This window comes from Hetaerina americana, unplaced genomic scaffold (assembly GCF_022747635.1).
Source record: "Hetaerina americana unplaced genomic scaffold, ioHetAmer1.1.p SCAF_4, whole genome shotgun sequence".
NCBI lineage: Eukaryota > Metazoa > Arthropoda > Insecta > Odonata > Calopterygidae > Hetaerina > Hetaerina americana.
This window is the reverse complement of record NW_027286985.1, coordinates 20,931,201-20,949,920: the sequence shown is the minus strand read 5'-3', so window position 1 is coordinate 20,949,920 and position 18,720 is coordinate 20,931,201. Positions and strand designations below refer to the sequence as shown.

Here is an 18,720-nt window from a genome sequence, read left to right as displayed (position 1 = left end):
CACTGAAACTTAGTTGATGGCCATAAACCGCTGTAATTAACCCGATGGTTGGTTTGAAGAAGTCCGCCAATTCCATAGATGTGTTCACCGTTGCATCGTAATCTCTCTGCTGGTTCTCTCAATTCTTGTTTATCTGAGAAAAAGTGAGATGATTTGATCGTTTAAAATGTTCAAATGTGCAATAAAAAACACTCGACTATCCGAGTTGTAAGAGTTGTAACCGGTAATCGAGTTGTTAGATTTTCAGTCCCAGTTCCAAACTGCATTCGCAATGGTTTGCCGCCCCTGTTTTATAGGCCGTAAGCAATTCTGTATGTTTTACACGAGGCATACGTACGTAGGATAATTTCTTGACTAATTCTCCTTTTTTGTCACCCTAGCAGGGATACGGTTGACGGGCGAACCACTACAATTCACACAACAATACGTGAAACAAGAGATATGGGCTATCCCAATAATGGAGGACCGGCCGCCTCCTCTGCAACCAAGGAACTTGATGACCTCATGGCTTCCCTTTCTGATTTCAAGGTAAGTGTCAGTTGTCATCATTTGGAATCTCCCCTTCACTTTTCGCTCCTCTTTTGTTGATTTTATATTTTTGTTATCGACATTAATGTTTGATATGACCATAAACAGCCCAGTTCAATAAAGCTGTTAATGGGACTTCGTGAAATTTTTCCAGCGTGCGATGGTTGCACCATCTGTGAAATTACCTGATGATACCACACTGTCGTGAAACCATGGTATCGGAGAGTCAAAATTAATTGTGTAATTGCTGTTTCACATTTTCTCTACAGCGCAATTTAATTTGTAGTCATCATTGAATTGAGCAAATGTGTATTACCCGCGAATTATTCTTCTGTGTCAAAATTTCGTCCGTCCTGTATTAACTGCAGAAAGAAGTTGATCTTTCGTGTTATCAAACCATGTAACGTCATTGTAAAGACGCAGAAGTGTTAGTGTAACAAGAAGTCATACGTATAAGAAATCCTACGGAATAAATTGTGATATTTCTTCAAGATTTCCTGGTCAACTTTTCACTAATACGAGAATCTTACGGTAAAATAAATACAACATGGATAAGTTCAACAGATTCAGGCTTGAGGTCGTGGAAGTTCATCATAATGAAATAAGGACAATTTGCACTTTTCCACAGTTTATTTAACGTACGACGCGTTTCAACTCACAGAGTCATCATCAGGTACAAGACCTGTACTTGACCTGTCTTGTACCTGATGATGACTCTGTGAGTTGAAACGCGTCGTACGTTAAATAAACTGTGGAAAAGTGCAAATTGTCCTTATTTCATTACAACATGGATACAAACGCGACTTGCAAACATATGCAATATCTCCAGGAAAAGTGTCTCACAAAAAAGATAGAGGGGAATCACCGCCCTGGGAAATAATATTCGGGAGAAGATGGACTTGGAGAAGGATAAAAATAGAAACGAAGACAAAATGGGGAGACAACCTCTTGTCAGGGTATGCGAGATGTTTCGTCGAGGCCTCAGTGGCCCACATGTGACCTTACAAAATATATACGCTTTTTCAAAAATTCTTTTCACTATACAGGGATGGGATACTTTCTGTGACTGCCTCGCTGATTCCTTGGCGGTTTTTCTCTTTGACTTTGACGTACATCCAAAGCTTTTCCTGCACCTTTGGCTAGACATTTAGTAAATCCTGTCGGAGAGAGTCAGTATTTTCTTTCGGAGGTATTGAACTGTGAATGAGGCCACTTTAAATTTTCGTCTGTACACCTTTTTTAAATTTTTACAAGACTTGATTCATCAAATATGTAGATATATATTATTGCCCTAAATCTAACGTGATAAGCAATCCTTACCCTATGGTTTTACTGATGGCAGGTTAGTTTTTTAAATAAACAGAGCATTCGATTCCATCTGAAAAGTTTATTTGATGACTCTCTCCGGTTTTCATTTGTGGTATCATCTTCGTGGTCCATTTTCATCCCATCGTTGTAAAACTACGTAATCTCTCGTACTTTAAATAGCATGCGTGATCGTTTCTGCCGCTGGTGCGTGTATTTTCAATGGCCATTCTTAATAAGAACTTGGATTAAATTTCAAAAGGAGAATATTTGGCTATTTTTGTGTTTTACTAGTGTGTGCCAATAATATATTTTCGAACAGTCTCCAAGATTGTGGTGATGTTATCAATTGTGGAAGTTTGCCTGGACTAGTTTTAGATAGATGATGTATGCCGACGCAGGTGCTTAGATTCACCTTAAAATTGATACACAATTTCTTTGACTAAACTGACCCTAAGAAATGGAGAAAAAATTCTTCCTCTTAATTGCTGTTAAATGCGTATGAACACAAATATGATGCGTTAAAATGAATACAATTATGGATCTGATCTGAATAGCCAAGGATAAAATATTTCCTTCAGTAATAATTTCCCCCCAGAAAGTATCGTTTTTCGGTATATTTTTAATTAAACAAAGTAGTAAAAGACTCAATTTTTTGTTTTCGTGTTCCAGCATTCTCTGTAGCAGAGATGTTTAATGTTTGTATCGAGTTATCGAGTTCTTGCAGGCACTTCCTTCGAAATCTATTTTAAAGTGCTAAATTTCAGATATAATGCCATAATAAATAAAGTTGACAATTTTAAAATAATATATTACTTATTTTATTCTCTATCTGACTATGCATTAGCACTTAGTGGCTAATTCCATCATGCATCGGGAATCCTAGTTGGGTGACAGTCCGCATGGTTGAACACATGAAGAGAGGAAATAAATCGGGAACATTGATGGTTTATTATTCGCCTTCTTAATGATTAATTCCGCTTATACCAAGAGTCTGTAGACTTTTCAATAAGGTCGTTAAATTCATGATCCCGTTTACGCATTTTTTGTTGGTAGTAATCTACCAACCTACTGTTCAAAGGCAGGTTTTCGTTGGACCCAAAACTCAGAGTGCAGTTGCCTTCTAAGAAACTTAGCTCTTTTAAGAATTGCCAAATGCAAAAGCCATTTTCCGTGCTTTCTGTTATTCCTCAGATTTACACCCTCTACCTCATCTACCCAGCATCCATCCTTCTATCCCAGTCCGATCCGCCTCCAAGTTATTCTTCAGTATACTTTCCTTGCCGTCTTTGATTTTCGTAACACTATGGATTCCGTAATTTTTATGCGCTTATTCTCGGCCATTTCATTAAATTTGAAAAGTATTAATTGTTGAGTTTCGCTATCAGAGATTTTGAGCTTAGATTTAGCAGAGACTTGAGGTTAGAATTGGTGTATATATTGATGTATATTCGGAAAAAGCTCGCCAATGCTTGAATACGGAAAGAAAAGCGCCCATTAGTCCGCGATTATGTTTTGGTCTTTGTGGCTAGAGCAGCACAAACGACTTGGTCGACAGTATGCAAGCAGCGAAGGTGAATGAATGTCAGGTGGCGCGTTGCTCCCCCCGCACCTCTCCAAGAACAACTCCCGCCCTCTCCGCTAAACCGACGTTGAACCCCACCCCCCCTCCCTATCTTTTATCTTGAGCCCGATCAAGACGTTTTACCCTTTCTCCTACGCTTTCCACGCCATTACTCAACAAGATAGCCTCCCTTCGTAGCCGGAGAAATTCCACCCTTCCACGCAATTCTCCATTATTTCTTCCAAGAAACACCCCTCTCTCTCTCTGCCCCTCCGCCGTTCCCGCCGTCTAAAAGTTTAAAAAGAAAAAATACACATATACCGAGACGTATTTTTTATAACCCGCTTCCCTCCATCATTCTGTGGAAAGAGAGGAGAAGAGGATGATCTTTGGCGGCGGGCCAATGTTGCCAAAATGTTGGGGAAGAGACTATTTTGAAGCGGTGAGTGTACCCTTAAGCGCCATGTCGCGAAGGGGGAGCCGCAACTTCGAAGGAACCGGGTTCGCGTCCCACTCCCTATCCGGGAGAGTCGAGCGCCATCCAGCCAACTCTTGTAGATGACTGGAGGGTTATCGGGAAGGGAGGGGAGGTCATCAAAGGTCACTTGCGTCATAGGAGGAATTTTGGGCGATGGGATTAATTTTAAATGAATCGGAGGAAGGTTGGCAAGCAATTCAAGTGTCAGCCGACTTATTACAGATATCAACATCCGAGGTATTGGCTATCCGAATGTTCCATGGACGGAGTTCTGCGTTCGAAGTGCTGTTCGCACGGTACTCAAGTGTGAATTTGTGTGCATCGCCGAATGTTTCATCGCTGCCGGGATGGGAACCCGACTTTTTGTCGCTGGGCACCACTTGATTATTCACCGAGCCAATCATATCCCACCTCATCTTGGTAGCTCAATTATGTCACCGATGGAGAAAGGTTAATCATGTCTATTCGGAAACAGAAAAAAACCTAGTGGGTGAATAGAAAATCGAAACTTCGAAAAACATTCCTTTTCTAACTCGATGCGTTGTATGGAAATCCTCTGTGGGATATTCACTTACTATTATAGAGGCATGATTATACTATGTGTTGGATGCGTTTTGGTACATTGCTTCACTTTAGTGCGTAAAAATAAGTGTCCTTTTAATTTTTTTTCCTCATCCTTGGAGAGTAAAATGGGACGTGTATAAGTTAGTAAAACAGGATAAGAGGATAATAATAGAAATCTCTTGAATTTCTGAACACTCGAACAATTATACTTAAAACGTTCTCCCTTGCACATCTCGAGTTGTATTTATCGGAAAGACATTTACTCAATTTGAAATTATATATCGTTACTAATATTGCCGAAGAAACTAGATGAGATGCACGTACGCATCTCCCAAGTGAAGGACTATTTTTTAACCGCGAAGCACAAGTAAGAATGTAGCATCTAGTTTCGTCAATATTTATTGTTAGCCTACAGCATGAATGAATTATTCATATTTCCCCGATTTGTAGAGTGGTAAACAGAACTATTTCCTTATGTTCATTTGTTCGGGGACTGTAATCTCCTTCTCACATCATTAAAAAAACTGCATCCTTTCACCATCATTATCATTCCTAGAATTATATCTGTGGTGAATAATGTGGTCTGCTACATTCCTGTATTTTTTATTTTCGTGGTAAAAATGCGAGTGTAGCCAGAAAGTACGATGAACTTTTTTCTTCATTGATAAATTCTTCCCATATGATGAAAGGGTGAATCGGCCCGTGATTGCCGGAGCTTTCACATCAAGTCCTTTCCCATCGAGACAACAAAGCACCCCGGGCCACCCCTGGCCAGATGCCATGGCGCAGGATGATGGGAGAGAGAGGCGTGCGAGTAATTCACTGGGCGCATGCGGCATTAGAGTTGAATTGATTAGGGACTTCTCTTCGGAACTTGCGCAAGCTCGTTAATCGGCCTCTGAGGGCGGAGTAAACGGTTTTTCACGCTCCACATTCGGCATCATTGGCTTCACGCATCTAAACAGAGGCTTTTAATAGTTCGATTTATGTTGATTTCCGGCAAGCAGTAATTCGTCTCCATCTTTTATGACCGTCAGTCATTTCTGAGGATTCATAAAATGAATGTTTTATCAGAGATCTGCAAAACATAATGGTTTCACAGTTGTGAAAGAAGCGTTTTCTAAAGCATTTATTGTGCTGAGTGCCGCAGTTATGCCATGATAAGTTATCCAGATGAGGGAGAGATGAGAAATTTGCAAAGATTTGTTTGTAGTGTATCCTAGGATTACGATTTTTACTCTGCTATTACTCATTTCTTTCGTACCGCATGAAAATTAAATTTTTGGCAAATAAACTTTAATACCTTCACCGCCGACAAAAACTGAAGTGTCATGTACAAACATTTTCGAGTAATACGTTTTAAGGCAACTGCTCAACTAATGCACTCAAGCGTAACATGTTCTACCAACTTTTAAGTTACAACCAGGGCTTAGTCGGCAGTTTTACGGGGCAAGATCCAGATTCTAATCCAGAGCTCTCTCTCTCTCTCTCTCTGCAACATTTGCATGAAATTAGGGTGTTTAATTCTGGAAAATATAAGAGATAGAAGAAGGCAGTCTCTAGTTTCGACCAATTCGACCAAAATGATCAATTTTGACATTTGGGTGAGCAAGGCGATAGTTATCGGGGAGGGAAATGTGTCGAGAAATGGATGTGGGGCATTGAAATAGGTCAGTGGGAATCCGAAAAAAAAGCGGCACGTATTGTCTCCGAAAAATCAATATTGGGTTTTCACCTTCTCACATTGTTCTTAGAATTTCACGCATTTCATATGTAATTAGGCATTGAGTTGACAAAACCAGGACTATATGTATTTCCATGGTTTCGGGTCATCTAGTATAAGGGTCTATGTTAACGTGAAGGGTGTCAATTTATATAAACTGTATGGATATATTTTTTGGCTGCCGATGGTCGTTGTCGCTCGTGTAGTGTTAATTAGACTGCTCTGCGATGAAGCGAGCTGCATGTGCGCTCCAATCTTATGCTAAGAAACTACAGTAATCAACACAAGGGTTGGTTTAATAGGCAAAGTTAGAGCTCATCTCGTACTAATCCCCATGGGGTGGGTGGGTGAAATTCACACACCTAGATGGAACAGGCTTATTCATTTTTCTGTGGTTTCGCAGGAAGATCTGGTTACCGAAAAATCACGCTGGTTTTCAGAAGTTGAGAATGTCCTGAGGCATGCCCAGGAATTGTATCCGAGCTCTCCAATCTTTAGCCTAGTGGCCCTCGCCTATTGGTCTGCCACGCATCCTTGTGTCAGTAAAATCATATATGCAAATCTATGTGTGATCCATATGTGCTCTTCGGTAAGGAATAAATAATATCGAATTGGGATGTTCGGAATTGTATACCGCCCCTTGTTCCTATCGCCCTAAAACTTAGTTGAACTTAGTTAGCGCAAGTCGCCGAGGTCCGACGCAATCCCCGATCAACGTAAAATGTTTCCGCTCGTGAAAATGGGTGTAGTTCGCCATCGAACAGGTCGCGGCGCCTTCATCGTCCGCAAGTGATGGAGCTCGCGGTCGAGGCCACGTCGAAAAGTGCGCGCGGCGGAGACAGGGGGGGGGGGTGAAGGAGTGGCGCCCGGCGTGAACGTGTGGCGTTCAATCCTTGCGATCCGGCTCGCCGTCTCCCCGACCGTTCACGAGCCCACTCCCCGTGAGGTTAACAAATATTGCCCACCCCTGTTTAACGGGCGTGGGGGCGAGGGAACCCATAGGTGAAGAGGAGAGGGAGGGATGGGGCGGGGAAAGGGAAAGGAGGGGAGAAGCAAGATGGGTCCGCCAAGAGGGGTGAGTGCGGAGGGGAGTAAGGGGAGGAGGTTTCGCGGATGCAGGTGGCGGGAGGGTAGGGGTGGGGGCCCCGGTGGCAGGCCCTTACTTGGCCCACGGCGCAAAGCCACCCGCTCCCGTGGAGTCAGCCGTCTCCCGAAATAGATTCCTTCCTCAGGAGAAGCGGCGGTGGAAGCGCGGTTCCATATGAAAATGGGTGCTTGTGTGTTTGTGCGTGTGTGCGTGTGCGTTGTGGAACGGAGTGGGTGGGAGGGGGATGTGAAATCTTCGGAGAGAGGAGGGGCGTGAGTTTTCGGGTGTGAGGAAAGCGAAGGGTGCTGAGAGGGCGGCGGCCCGAGGCATGGGCTGTCGAATTCATTCAGGCTTCTGAGCTGGAGGTGGCGAGGTAGTCGAGTGGGAAGGACGCTCGGCCACATTCGCAAGGGTCCCGGTCTCAAATCCGGGTTACATCCCCGGAAACCCCCTCATAAACTTCAGCAGTGTGGTTCCCTGGGTACCATGTGAAACCGGAGGGTATTCAGTGGAAGAGCATGTCCTCAAATCCCGAAATTTATGAATTTCACAAGCCGTAGTGCTTGTTTAGAGGTGAACTTGTATTCCCCTAATGAGCTGGCCTTTGGGTCTATGATCTTAGTTCAGGGAGGGGACTTGCCCCATGTCTTTCGGCGCCCTATTTGTAAGAGGGCGTTGGTGGCAAGCCATTTCTCTCTTCCTCACCATTATCATCATAGCACCTTCTTCGAATTTGGAAATTTTGAGCAAAACCTTGTGCACATAGGTAATGACGTTAGTGTCCCTCGAAATCAGTTGTTAAATTAAAATCGGAAATTTATAGATTCTCAAATTACGGAAAATGTGGTAGTCACCCGCTTTTGATGTTGATGGTTACGCCCTTCCCAAGTTGGCGCCCTGAGCGACCCCCTACGGCTTGTGAGGTGGAGTGGCGCTTGGACGTGGAGTATAATCTGGCGGGTGGTTCGCCTTCTGGGAAATCAGAATTCAAGCTAAGGCTCTCCTGGAAGCCAGAAACTCGCGAGCTACCGGAAGCTGCGCAGAGGAAAAGCAGTCTATGTATCTTCTTTGCAGTGTAGTTTAAAATATTTCTTCTTGGCTTCCCCGGCTTGCATATAATTTTTCCAGCGCTTCTTTTAGTCTCTCGTGACACATCCTTGTTAATTATTTCTGCATGCCTACGGAGCAATATGGAAGCTGTCTTGTCTCCTCCAACTCATAACCTCTTGTCATGCCTGTTTTATGTCGACAGTGGTCACAAAAATATGAGTGAAAAAATCATCGATGATTTTATGATAGTTGATGAAGTCTTGAAATTGTTTTTTTCCTACAGGGAGTAGAATTATTGCCCATTCTCAATCCGTTTTAAAATCATGTTCAATTCTCTTCTTTCTTGTAAATATCTTTGTGTAAGCTGTAGACGTATTTTCACGGATCAGTCCATGGATGATGTTTTCAGATGTAAACACAGTCGACCGATGTGGAGTCGACCAAGGTTCCCTAGGCTGTTTCTTACAGTTTTAGCCTCATATTTGTCAATTGAGTTTAGTCCTCGTTCTTGTTAAGCGTGCTGAGTTCAATTTTTAGAAGAAGAATTTGACCAATTAATTCAAAATGATTTGATTAAATGTAATTGGATTCGTATTGAATGATTATGTACAGAGATAATCAATACTTACTCGAAACTTTCATATAATCGGTGAACGAGGAGGGAACAATAAACTTTCAAGAAAAACGATACAGTTATCATTTGACCTTCTCACACGAACGCAGAGAGGTACCGTACTTAATGCTTATTGAAGTGTTAATGATATATGGGTGTCAACGCACTGAAGATAGATTAATATATAACAGAAAAATTGTAAAAATCCAAGGTTTACTTCAAAATATACGAAGAATTTTTCACAAAATTAACTTCAAAAGACGAAGATTTTTTAATGTGGAATATTTATGTGAATTTTTTTTAATAAATACATAAATATCTTTCGAAGGGTAAGCAATGAAAATCATTCATGATATGTCTGTTCATCTGGGTGTATCATCAACAATAATGATCTTGCGAAAATATTAAATTAGCCAGACATTCAAACTTTAAGATTCCTATCAATCTATAAAGTCATCAGAGCAGCCGAATTTGTTTTCTTCATCAGCATCATTAATAATATTAGTTTTATTCAGCCCTTCAAACTATTCTGTTGTCTGCCAACTTCATCATTCCTTCCTATCTTTCCATCATAATTTATTTCCGCTGTCCTCTGTTGTCACTAGCTTTTCGCATTTCATCTTCATCTTTAATTCTTACCTTCTGTGGTTCCTTCCGTGATGGTTTTCACTAAAATATCTTCCCAATATTGTTCCCCATTAGCTTCCTTCATCTTGTCCATGCCTTCGAAGGGCTTCTTCCCTTGGCCATTCCGCGGCGAACTTCTTCATTATTGACTCGGTCTATTCGTTTTGTGGCTTTATTCTCTTAATCCTGTGGTCGCATTTCTATCTTTTCTAATATTCTTCTTTCTGCTTGTCACTGTCGTCTGCGTCTTATAGCGATATAAAAATAAACCTCGTGTATAGGTTTTTGTGAACCGGTTTTGTGGCTGCTTTGGCCGTTGGTTAATTTTTCTCCTAATAGATAGTTATCTATTTGTGAACCGGTTTTGGCTGTTCTGAATTACTATTTCCTTCCGACTTAATCCATAGCTAGCGGTCTTTTACCCTATTAGCTTTATTCTTTTACTTGTTCATTAATTCTTTCATCTAGTTTTACTTGAAAATGATCATTTTTTAATAGGCACACCAATCTTTTGGTTTTAAAATTGAGATTATGCTTTCTCTCTCATAGATAGATTATTTATAAATCAATTCGTATATTCTTCCTCGTTTTATTTTGTCCTCTTTATATCTTCAATGTCAATTCTACAAATCGCGATTTGCGTTTCCTGTACCCTTCTACGTACAATTATATAGAAGATGTATTCATAGCTCACTTTTGCGTACATTTCACTTGATCTCATACATCTCCTTACAAAGGTTTGAAACGTATTTGAATAGCATTATATCATCTTTTCCATCCTTCATTTCTGTTCCTACTATGCTTGTACCTTATTTTGTTTAATGTATAGTAAGCATTTGTCTTTCAGTTCAATCTACGTGCAATCACACAGTGTATTCGAGCCGACGATGAAATGAACTCTATATTCAGTTTCATGAAGGCAATTAATGTCGGTTTGTTTTTTTTCTCTCCCTCTTCTCATTCATATAAATATAAATGGCCCTTCATCTTCTTCGTTAGATTATTGTTATCGTGGACACTGCATTAGTCATCAGGCTAATCACTCCAATGTTTTCGCAAATTTGAAGTTCACCTGTACTTAGACACTGCATTTTTGCCACAACTACCTTGCATTTTGCGTAATATGGTATCTTCTCTTTTGTTCGTTTCCCTATTCAATGTCTTCTTTCTGTTTTTGTTTCTTCGCCTCTTCCGACAGTTTTCTTCCTATCTCCAGCAATAATTTAACATTCCTTTCACATTTTTAAAATAATTTCCGCCGTCTCCTTCCGAAGTTTCCCCTCACATTGGTTCATACTGAAGGCATGTGACTTTGTACCAATATGGTTTCTCTTGGTGTCAAATGAAATTTTCCCCACTTTCCTTTTTTGGTATCTCAAAAATCCGCTTCATTCTCAAAACTCAGGTTGAGCATCATCTCGACTGCAGTGTTATTGTATACTCCAGTATTTCCATTTTGCGGGTACTGAGTGAATTATAGTGCTGCTTTCATCCCTAAATTCTCCTTCGTTGGACGATTTTATTTTACTTGTGCACATAGTCCCCATTCTTCCCATTCCCGAAATCCCATCCTTAGAATTTCTGCTTCAGGATTCATTAATCTTTTACATTGGCGTTCCAATTCAAGTTAATTTCATGACACACTTGACTGACGTACGAATCTTTCTGGCGGTCCTCACATATAGGTCCCAATGGCGTTCCAGGGCCTCTCGGAATATTTGACTCCAAAGTGTTCCAAACGCGTCTGTTACTGAAGAATCGGAGTGAAAAATAAAGAGGTGATAAGCTGCTATTCCTTAGATAATAATATCTCAGTCTCTGTTCATTCATATGAACGATGACTCCTGTCTCCGCCTCTCCAGGTAATTGGTTTGCGGCAGGCACTCGCCAAGTCACGGCGCCTTCATATGATTTCGAAGTATTTTTAGAATATCTTATCCAAGGATAGACGCCGACGCCCTCCTCAATATTCCCGCTCATTTTCCGCGATTTCACTAGTTTAGTATACCTTTCCAAATGTACTCCACCATTAGCAAATTGGCTCTCGATGGTTTTTATCTCAGCCGCGAGCTTTTTTCCGTGTTCATTCTAATTAATTCAACGCCTTATAGCCATATATTTCCACTTGCATTGCTGTTTGATCTGAGAACAAAGTCTGTCCCTTGGCCTACCCTTTAAGTTGTAACGTAGTGTTTTCCCTTTCCTCGTCATGAATTCACTGTCTCTTTTTGGTGGTGCCGGTGAACCTGTTTCTTCTTTCACTTGGCTTTATGTTTTCACCTCTTGTTAAAGCTTACCTATCATAATTCATTTTCTGCGTCCTTTTCTTTTTCGAGGTTCAAATTCAGCACCATATTTCGGAAGCATACAGTCACCTTTAGTTTGTTTTCCTTGTTACCTTGTTTATCATCCGCGCAGAACCAAACAAAGGGTTTTATTCAGCGCGTATTCCTTGTTTGAAATCGCCATTATATCGTTGTCGACTTATCAGTAAAGTACCGCTCGACAGCGTCACATCCGAGATATTCTTTGTCTATGGTGGGATAGAACATTTATGCACTATCACGAGAAAATTTCTCAGTTTGGGGTTAGTCATCAAAACTGTCATTGAACTGCTGCTGAGCTAATCTAAGGCCGGAGTGGCGTACCTTTAGACTTATATTCTCATCAGTGCCACACACAGTCGTTCTAAATTTAAATTATGGTGTTTCATACAATTGATCAAATGATTATCAACCATATTGACACGGACACCAAAAGGATCATGTAGACAACGAAAAGGGAATCGGCGGGAATCAAACAAGAAATCTATCGGAGCATAAGCGTTAAGGAAATACCTTTTCTGAATGCCCCGAGTGCCAGTTATTAGACCAATAAAAATCGACTAGGTTTGCAGAATTTTCATATAAAACAACGAATGCCTCGGCGTCTTTCAACTGCCCTGCACTTCGTCATACTTCTATCGATTTTTTGTTATTATTACTTTTTATTTTGGGCCCTAACTTTGATATTTACTGCTGTGTGAAGCTTAAATGAGTTGGACATAGCTTCCTCAAGATCATTTATGGCTCCGAAAGTGAGCTTACGCGATTCTTTTATCGGTTGGGACATTTTATGCTTGTCGTTTCGCCTTGCTGTTTTTATTGAAGCACAGAAGGCCAATGCTTAACGTACTATTTCGCTAAAAAAATCATGGCGTTTCATTTAATTACTTTCCTGGGCGCCAATTTCCCCGTCGTGTGAATAGGTTAACTCCGATATTTTTCTCTTTTTTTGTGAATTTTCGGGCGTGATTAAGTTCATCTTGACATGGAAATTCAATAGGTGCATTGATGATGGTTTATTTTTTCGAAGAAATCACGAATTTAATTTCCCATATAAAGCTGCTCCGATAAAGTCACCGCCTTCATCGGGGTTATACCGTTCCATCCGGGGACCTCTTCGGCGATCGGCGGCTCAATGAAGGGAAAGCAAGGGCGATCGTCAAAATTTATGGCGCGCTCGCAAACCCTTCAGAAGCCGCGTGAGGATACTTAGACGCAGTTGCAAACTGCAGATACCTTCCACCGCTTTGTGAGCCTTTCGTGGCGGCACGCATAATTTTCGTGTGTCCCGTAAACATTTTCACCCCAGGGACGGAAATGAGCAGCATTGTTTGGGACACCTTCTGCCTAAGCAACGGGGGAGGGTGAAATTCTTTACCTAAAGGAAACCAATTGTTTTGAGAAGGGAAATTACTCTCGCAAGAATGAAAATTTTATTACTGCCGCAATTGTCCCACCGTGATACTTGAAAGAAAAGCCGTGATGAGGATTTTCTTATTTGATGGGAATAAATTGGGATGTCTATCTTTCATGTCTTTTTCTTGGCGTCAAAATTTGTCGACTGTGCCATATATTACCCCTGGTGTGTGCCCCTTTAATAATTTTCAAATTTGTATTGATAATAGCCACGTTCTCTGGGGCCCAATTTAACCCTCGTCCCTTCCATGCAGTGATGGCATACGTTAGTATGTTATTGTTTTTTCTACCTTCGGGTTAACCATACAAAATTGGTGTTTTCCTCAAAATATCTAAATACCTGGTGCCACTTCCTTTCCCCCACGACAGCCTGTTACGATCAGAAAAAGACTTTTCCAAACCCCCCACCCTTTTGAGGGAGCAAATGAACCCAGGATAAAAAACAAGTCCTGGAGTAATTAGGGAGAAAATTTGTTTGATTAGGAAAAGGCTCTCCTTATGAGGCTAAATAATGACGACTATTGAGACTGATGTCATTTGTGTCTTTAATAATTGCTACCTCCTATTTTTTTTTGTAAATGGATTACCCGAGGGATAATCGCATCTTTCTTTTTTAGAAATGTCGATTCCTCTATTCTTTTACGGGTACCAATAAATGATACGTTACACCGCGGTATCCTTATCACTGTGCTGTCCCATCAGCCTCTACGGTTCTAAATGGATGCTGTATACATTAATGTACCCATAATTGTATTTCTGAAGCAGCGCCTCTCGAGTACCGTCCAGTAGGCTCCAATAATGATCCAAATACTTTATTTTATATCAAATTTCATGTAGACGTTAAATATAAAGGTTATCGTTTTCTTTATTGACGTATTTAAAAAAAATATAACTGACCGTAACCTAGTGTCCAAGTTTGAAAAATCGAATAATTTATGTGAAATATTTTTTGTCATTATAATTATCTTAGTATTATTTATTTATTTTGTATTCCGTGTTAAGGTCGAATGCGCTAAAAAAATTCTTGAACGGGATTCGGCTTACCTGTAGTGTTAATAGAGACGTACTCCTCTCGTTTCAATAAATATATATTTTTTGTAAATCTAGGAGACTCGTATATGCGAGCTCATTGGTGCTCAGCTGAGATTATGTTTTGTTCGGTGTAATTTTCCTCTTGGCTAAAATGTTTTGTCCTACACAATTATATAGCCGAACGAACATTAAACCCAAAAAGTAAATTAATGATTATTCCTTGCCTCCGTTCCAGCATCCGTAAGTTTAAAGTTAAGTTTTACATCGGACAGATCCGTTTCGCCTTTTTAGGGCGTCATGTCTGCTGAGCGTGGAGGGGCCGTGGAGGCGGAAAATATGGTAAGGCGAAGAAGCCACCAGTGTGGAAATCACGTCAAATGCAATACATGTATAACTTTAACACAGCGCGAGGACTGAAGAAGGAAAACCTGAGGTTTTGCTGTTTAAAATATTTGTTTTATTTTTAGGTGACTTTTTTATCATAGTTTTACTTTACTTGTATCTCTCTTGTCCACCTACGGTTGCGTCTTTCACTATAAAATTTTCTCCAGTTGCAATTAACAGCCGTTTCAGAGATCTGTTCTCCTTCTTTTAATGGCATTCCTTTATCCCACCGCTGCATAGCATATACGAAACAGTCTGTGAACCACAGTGCGGAATAATGTGATAAATAAAAAAACTTCGTAATTTAAACCCTTAATAAGAATATTGATTTGGAAGTAAGAGACCTATGTCAGAGACCTATACGAATGGTCATCAGTTCAAATATTTTAGGCCAGATGCGTTGGTGTAGTAATAAAGAGCTTATGCCATCAGTTCTTGTATCCACGCGCGATGTATTGAAAATATGTAAGTGAACTGTGGGAGTTGTGCTAATTACTATGCGCATTTCAAACTGTCGACTTGCGAACTTGGCCTCAGACTGCCCACTATGCTGGACGTGACAGCTGACTTTTACGTATTTGACGGTGGGTCCCATGGTGCACGTCGCGACTCTCCCGTGGGGACGCGGAATTCCTTTCGGGGAAACTTGAACATACTAGAAAAGACAATTGAAAAAACATAAATTACACTTTTTTTATCGGAAGCTATTATTACTTTTCTTTGAAAGTTCATTTTTTGTGTTATTTTTTATTCGGATTTCCATTTGGTAAATTACTGCATGAATTTTTTTATCATTACATACAAAAACTTATTTATTTGAAAAAATAATCAGCTTTTTAATCCATCTGTGGTCTGCTTATTGTTATCCTCAACATCTTTGGAGAGATAAAAATTATTTATAGTTAAGGTGGCGTAATATTTTTTTGGGAATCCTAAACTCTTGCGGGTTATTAACTTTGGACTGATAAACTCACTAAACTGAAATTCCAAGTTTAATGTCGCGAAGAGCCTTGTCTCTGTGGTTACGCTGAACATTGTAGTCGATAAACCGTTTGGAGTGAGGGGACATGGTAAAAAGAACAATGCGATGTTATGAAAACTTCCGAATCATAAGCGAGGTATCGTACCCGTGAAAACGGCAAATTGATATAGGGTAAGAAATTTAATAATTGAACAGAAATAAATTTAAAGGCGGTTGTGAGGATAGGTGAGAGAATGAGGCCAGTGTGTGCAAATAGAGAAAGGAAATGTGACCTATATATTGCGACAAACAAAGGACCGAGAGTAATGAATGAGACGAACACAGTTGCAACATATCACTGCATAATTACTCAGTTAAACTAAAACTTGAAGAAAAATGTTACTATTCGGATGTGGGGTAGGAATTGGATCAGAAAAATTCGTTGGGTTAATTTTAATTCCAATCCAGCAAAAGGGTAAAGTAGACGGAAGGAAGAGGCCGACAGGAGCAGAAGAATGATTTCGCACTCGGTATAGTTAGTTCTAGTAATATTATTGGTATTGCTAGAAAAATCTCTAGAAAATGATTAGATACTAGTGGAAAAGGTAAAACTGCTGTATAAAGATCAGATGGCGTGTGGGTAGGGTGGGTAAAGGGACAAAGAATTAATTGCAAAGAGGAATTCATGGCCAGAACTCTACGACAATAATTGATGATTAAAGACTTGCACCGTTGTAGCTTTTAATAACTCCGGAACCAGGTTTTTAAGGGCATACGATGATGTAGTTGAGAGACTTCTAGATTTTAGTAAAGATAAAAATGGAGGAAATAGGTCGGTGGAACAGGAAATCAAAAGAAGTTTTGGATTTGATAGGGATGGTGATGTTTCCTGAGGAAATTCGTAGAAAATTCTGTTGGAGGAATTTCAAAGAAGGAAGAAAAACGCGATGGAGGATATATTACGAGGTCGCTTGATGTTGGAGGCTGTGATAAGGGGGTTAATATTAGGTTAGAGAGGGAAAGAGATGAACTTAATGATATGTTAGAGAATTTTAGTATTATTAAAATAGGTATTTACGCCGGAAAGAGAGTTGGTATTAAATTTGAGAAACTGAAAAAAGGAAAATGCGTAGGGGGAAGTGCTTCAAACGTTCGTGAAGTTCTGTGATATTGTTCTGACAGTCCATAACCTTTCTCTAATTTGTAAAGTGTCTATTGTAATAACTAATGGTATATATTGTTTAAATATTAGCAATTTAAATAAACTACTCTTAGTGTTTGGGAGGATAAATGACGTAAATACATCTTTGGAAAATAATAATTCTTAGAGTTAGTGGTGAAATAAATATTTCATGGCGAGGTAGGGAAAACACGCAATAAGCGGTGGAAGAGGGAGGGAATGACTGATGGTTTTATGATTGGCTGAAAACAAGAACGGTTTTCACGAATCAAAGCCGATTTTGATTATGTTTAGCCATTACTTATTAGCTACCAATTTAGTCCTACCTTACCCACCTCTTGTAGCACATGATTCTTTGTCTACCATACTTCATTAAGCGCATGACTATGTAAGCATTATGTAAGCTGAAGATGTGGTTAATGAAATGACAAAGAGCGTAGACATGAGGTTCACTTGCCTACAAACAATGAGTTATTCCTTGCTAACTTTGGTAATCAGAGGTCAAAATTGGAGAGGAATGTGTATGCTAAAAAGATAAGACATTCGTAGTATTCTCTAGCATTGACGAAGATAAATATGGTGGATTTTCAATCAATATAGAAACATCTTCATACCCTTTCGCGTTATATTCCATTGACTTGGAAGCCTTGGAACGCAAGGGCTATGGAAACAGCGCCAAACTATATCAAGTCCAGTCCAGAAATTTTTCCGAAGCGGCGTGATGGAGAGTCGATGATGTTTCTAGTAGCAGTGTACGGGCGGGTTGGATGTCGGCAGTCTGTCCACGGGCGTGGCGAAGTTAGGGCGCGGGACGCGGCTGTAGACGCGTTCGGAAATGAATATTTCGTCGGCACGGATGCGGGTAGTGGGGTAGGGATAGAAGGGGCGTATATTTCCCGTCGGGCAGCACCACCGATAGGTGTCCGTTCGAAGAGGGTGAGTTCAAGAAGGCGGAAAGAGGGTAGGTCAGGCGTCGACTGGAGCGGTAGGGGCACAGCGTTCACGGGGGTGGGATGAAATTTCCCTTCGCGTTTCCAATTCGCAAGTCGCGCGTCCGCCTGATGTAAATACGGCTGATCCCTCGGGGCCCGCCGCCGAAATGCTGCCCGTTTGTGTCAGTTTGGTCGGGTGGACATTTGTGGGAAGGTGGGGAATCCGGGACGGGGAAGGATAAACAGGGAGAAATTGTGACGTAGGTGTCCGAATGCATCTGTCGTTAAGTTTGAGTTTCAAAAAAAGTTCGATATCGCATTTTTCTCTCCAAAATATGTAATTAGAAGGAAGTTTTAAATGCACTGGTAGAAATGTATGAATGCGAACTCCATCCAAATCGAAACCAATGCGTTAAAGTACTTTGCCAACGTTCGATAAATTTCTTGACATCGACTCAGAAGAACGTGTCGACGCCATTCAACTAAGATCGCACCCCTTGGCGGATCCCTCTAGCAAAGCATTGCTTCGTTAAATTCTTTTGTAGAGGGCAAGCGATTTGACTGGCTTCCTTCGCTGAGGGCCCAGGTGCGAGTCCCGGTTGGTATCCTGATCTCTTCCTCTACCAAAATACGTTTGCATGAGTCATAGCATATGCGTTACTATAGAGACGTGATCATAACATTTACGATTCCTTCATTAGAGGTTTATCCTATATCTTAGAAAAAAGGACATTTTCGGTCAGCATTGATCCTTCCCATGAAGTTTAATGAGATGGCGCTGTGGTAGGTGTTTACATAAGAATTTATGAATCTAGTCGCCCACGAAGGTGAAGGAGGATTACATAGCGTTGCTCCTCTTCACTGGGAAAATAAAAGGCAACGCAACTTTTCAGAGAGAGTTTTGTGAGTTCGGTGGTAATCTTTCCATCTTTCCGTCTGATTTTTTTTATTC

General features: G+C 40.6%; 1 protein-coding gene across 8 annotated transcripts in view; it reads left to right on the top strand.

The window, feature by feature from the left end:
• The window catches only part of Pax (paxillin), a 483,495-nt gene that overhangs the window by 452,524 nt on the left and 12,251 nt on the right, over positions 1-18,720 (top strand). For 7 of the 8 annotated variants that reach the window (XM_071590642.1, XM_071590639.1, XM_071590643.1 and 4 more), the window contains exon 5: positions 381-528. In XM_071590642.1, coding sequence (XP_071446743.1) covers positions 381-528 — 148 coding nt within the window. The remainder of the gene's footprint in view (positions 1-380; positions 529-18,720) is intronic. The other variant, XM_071590636.1, reaches the window with a different exon arrangement.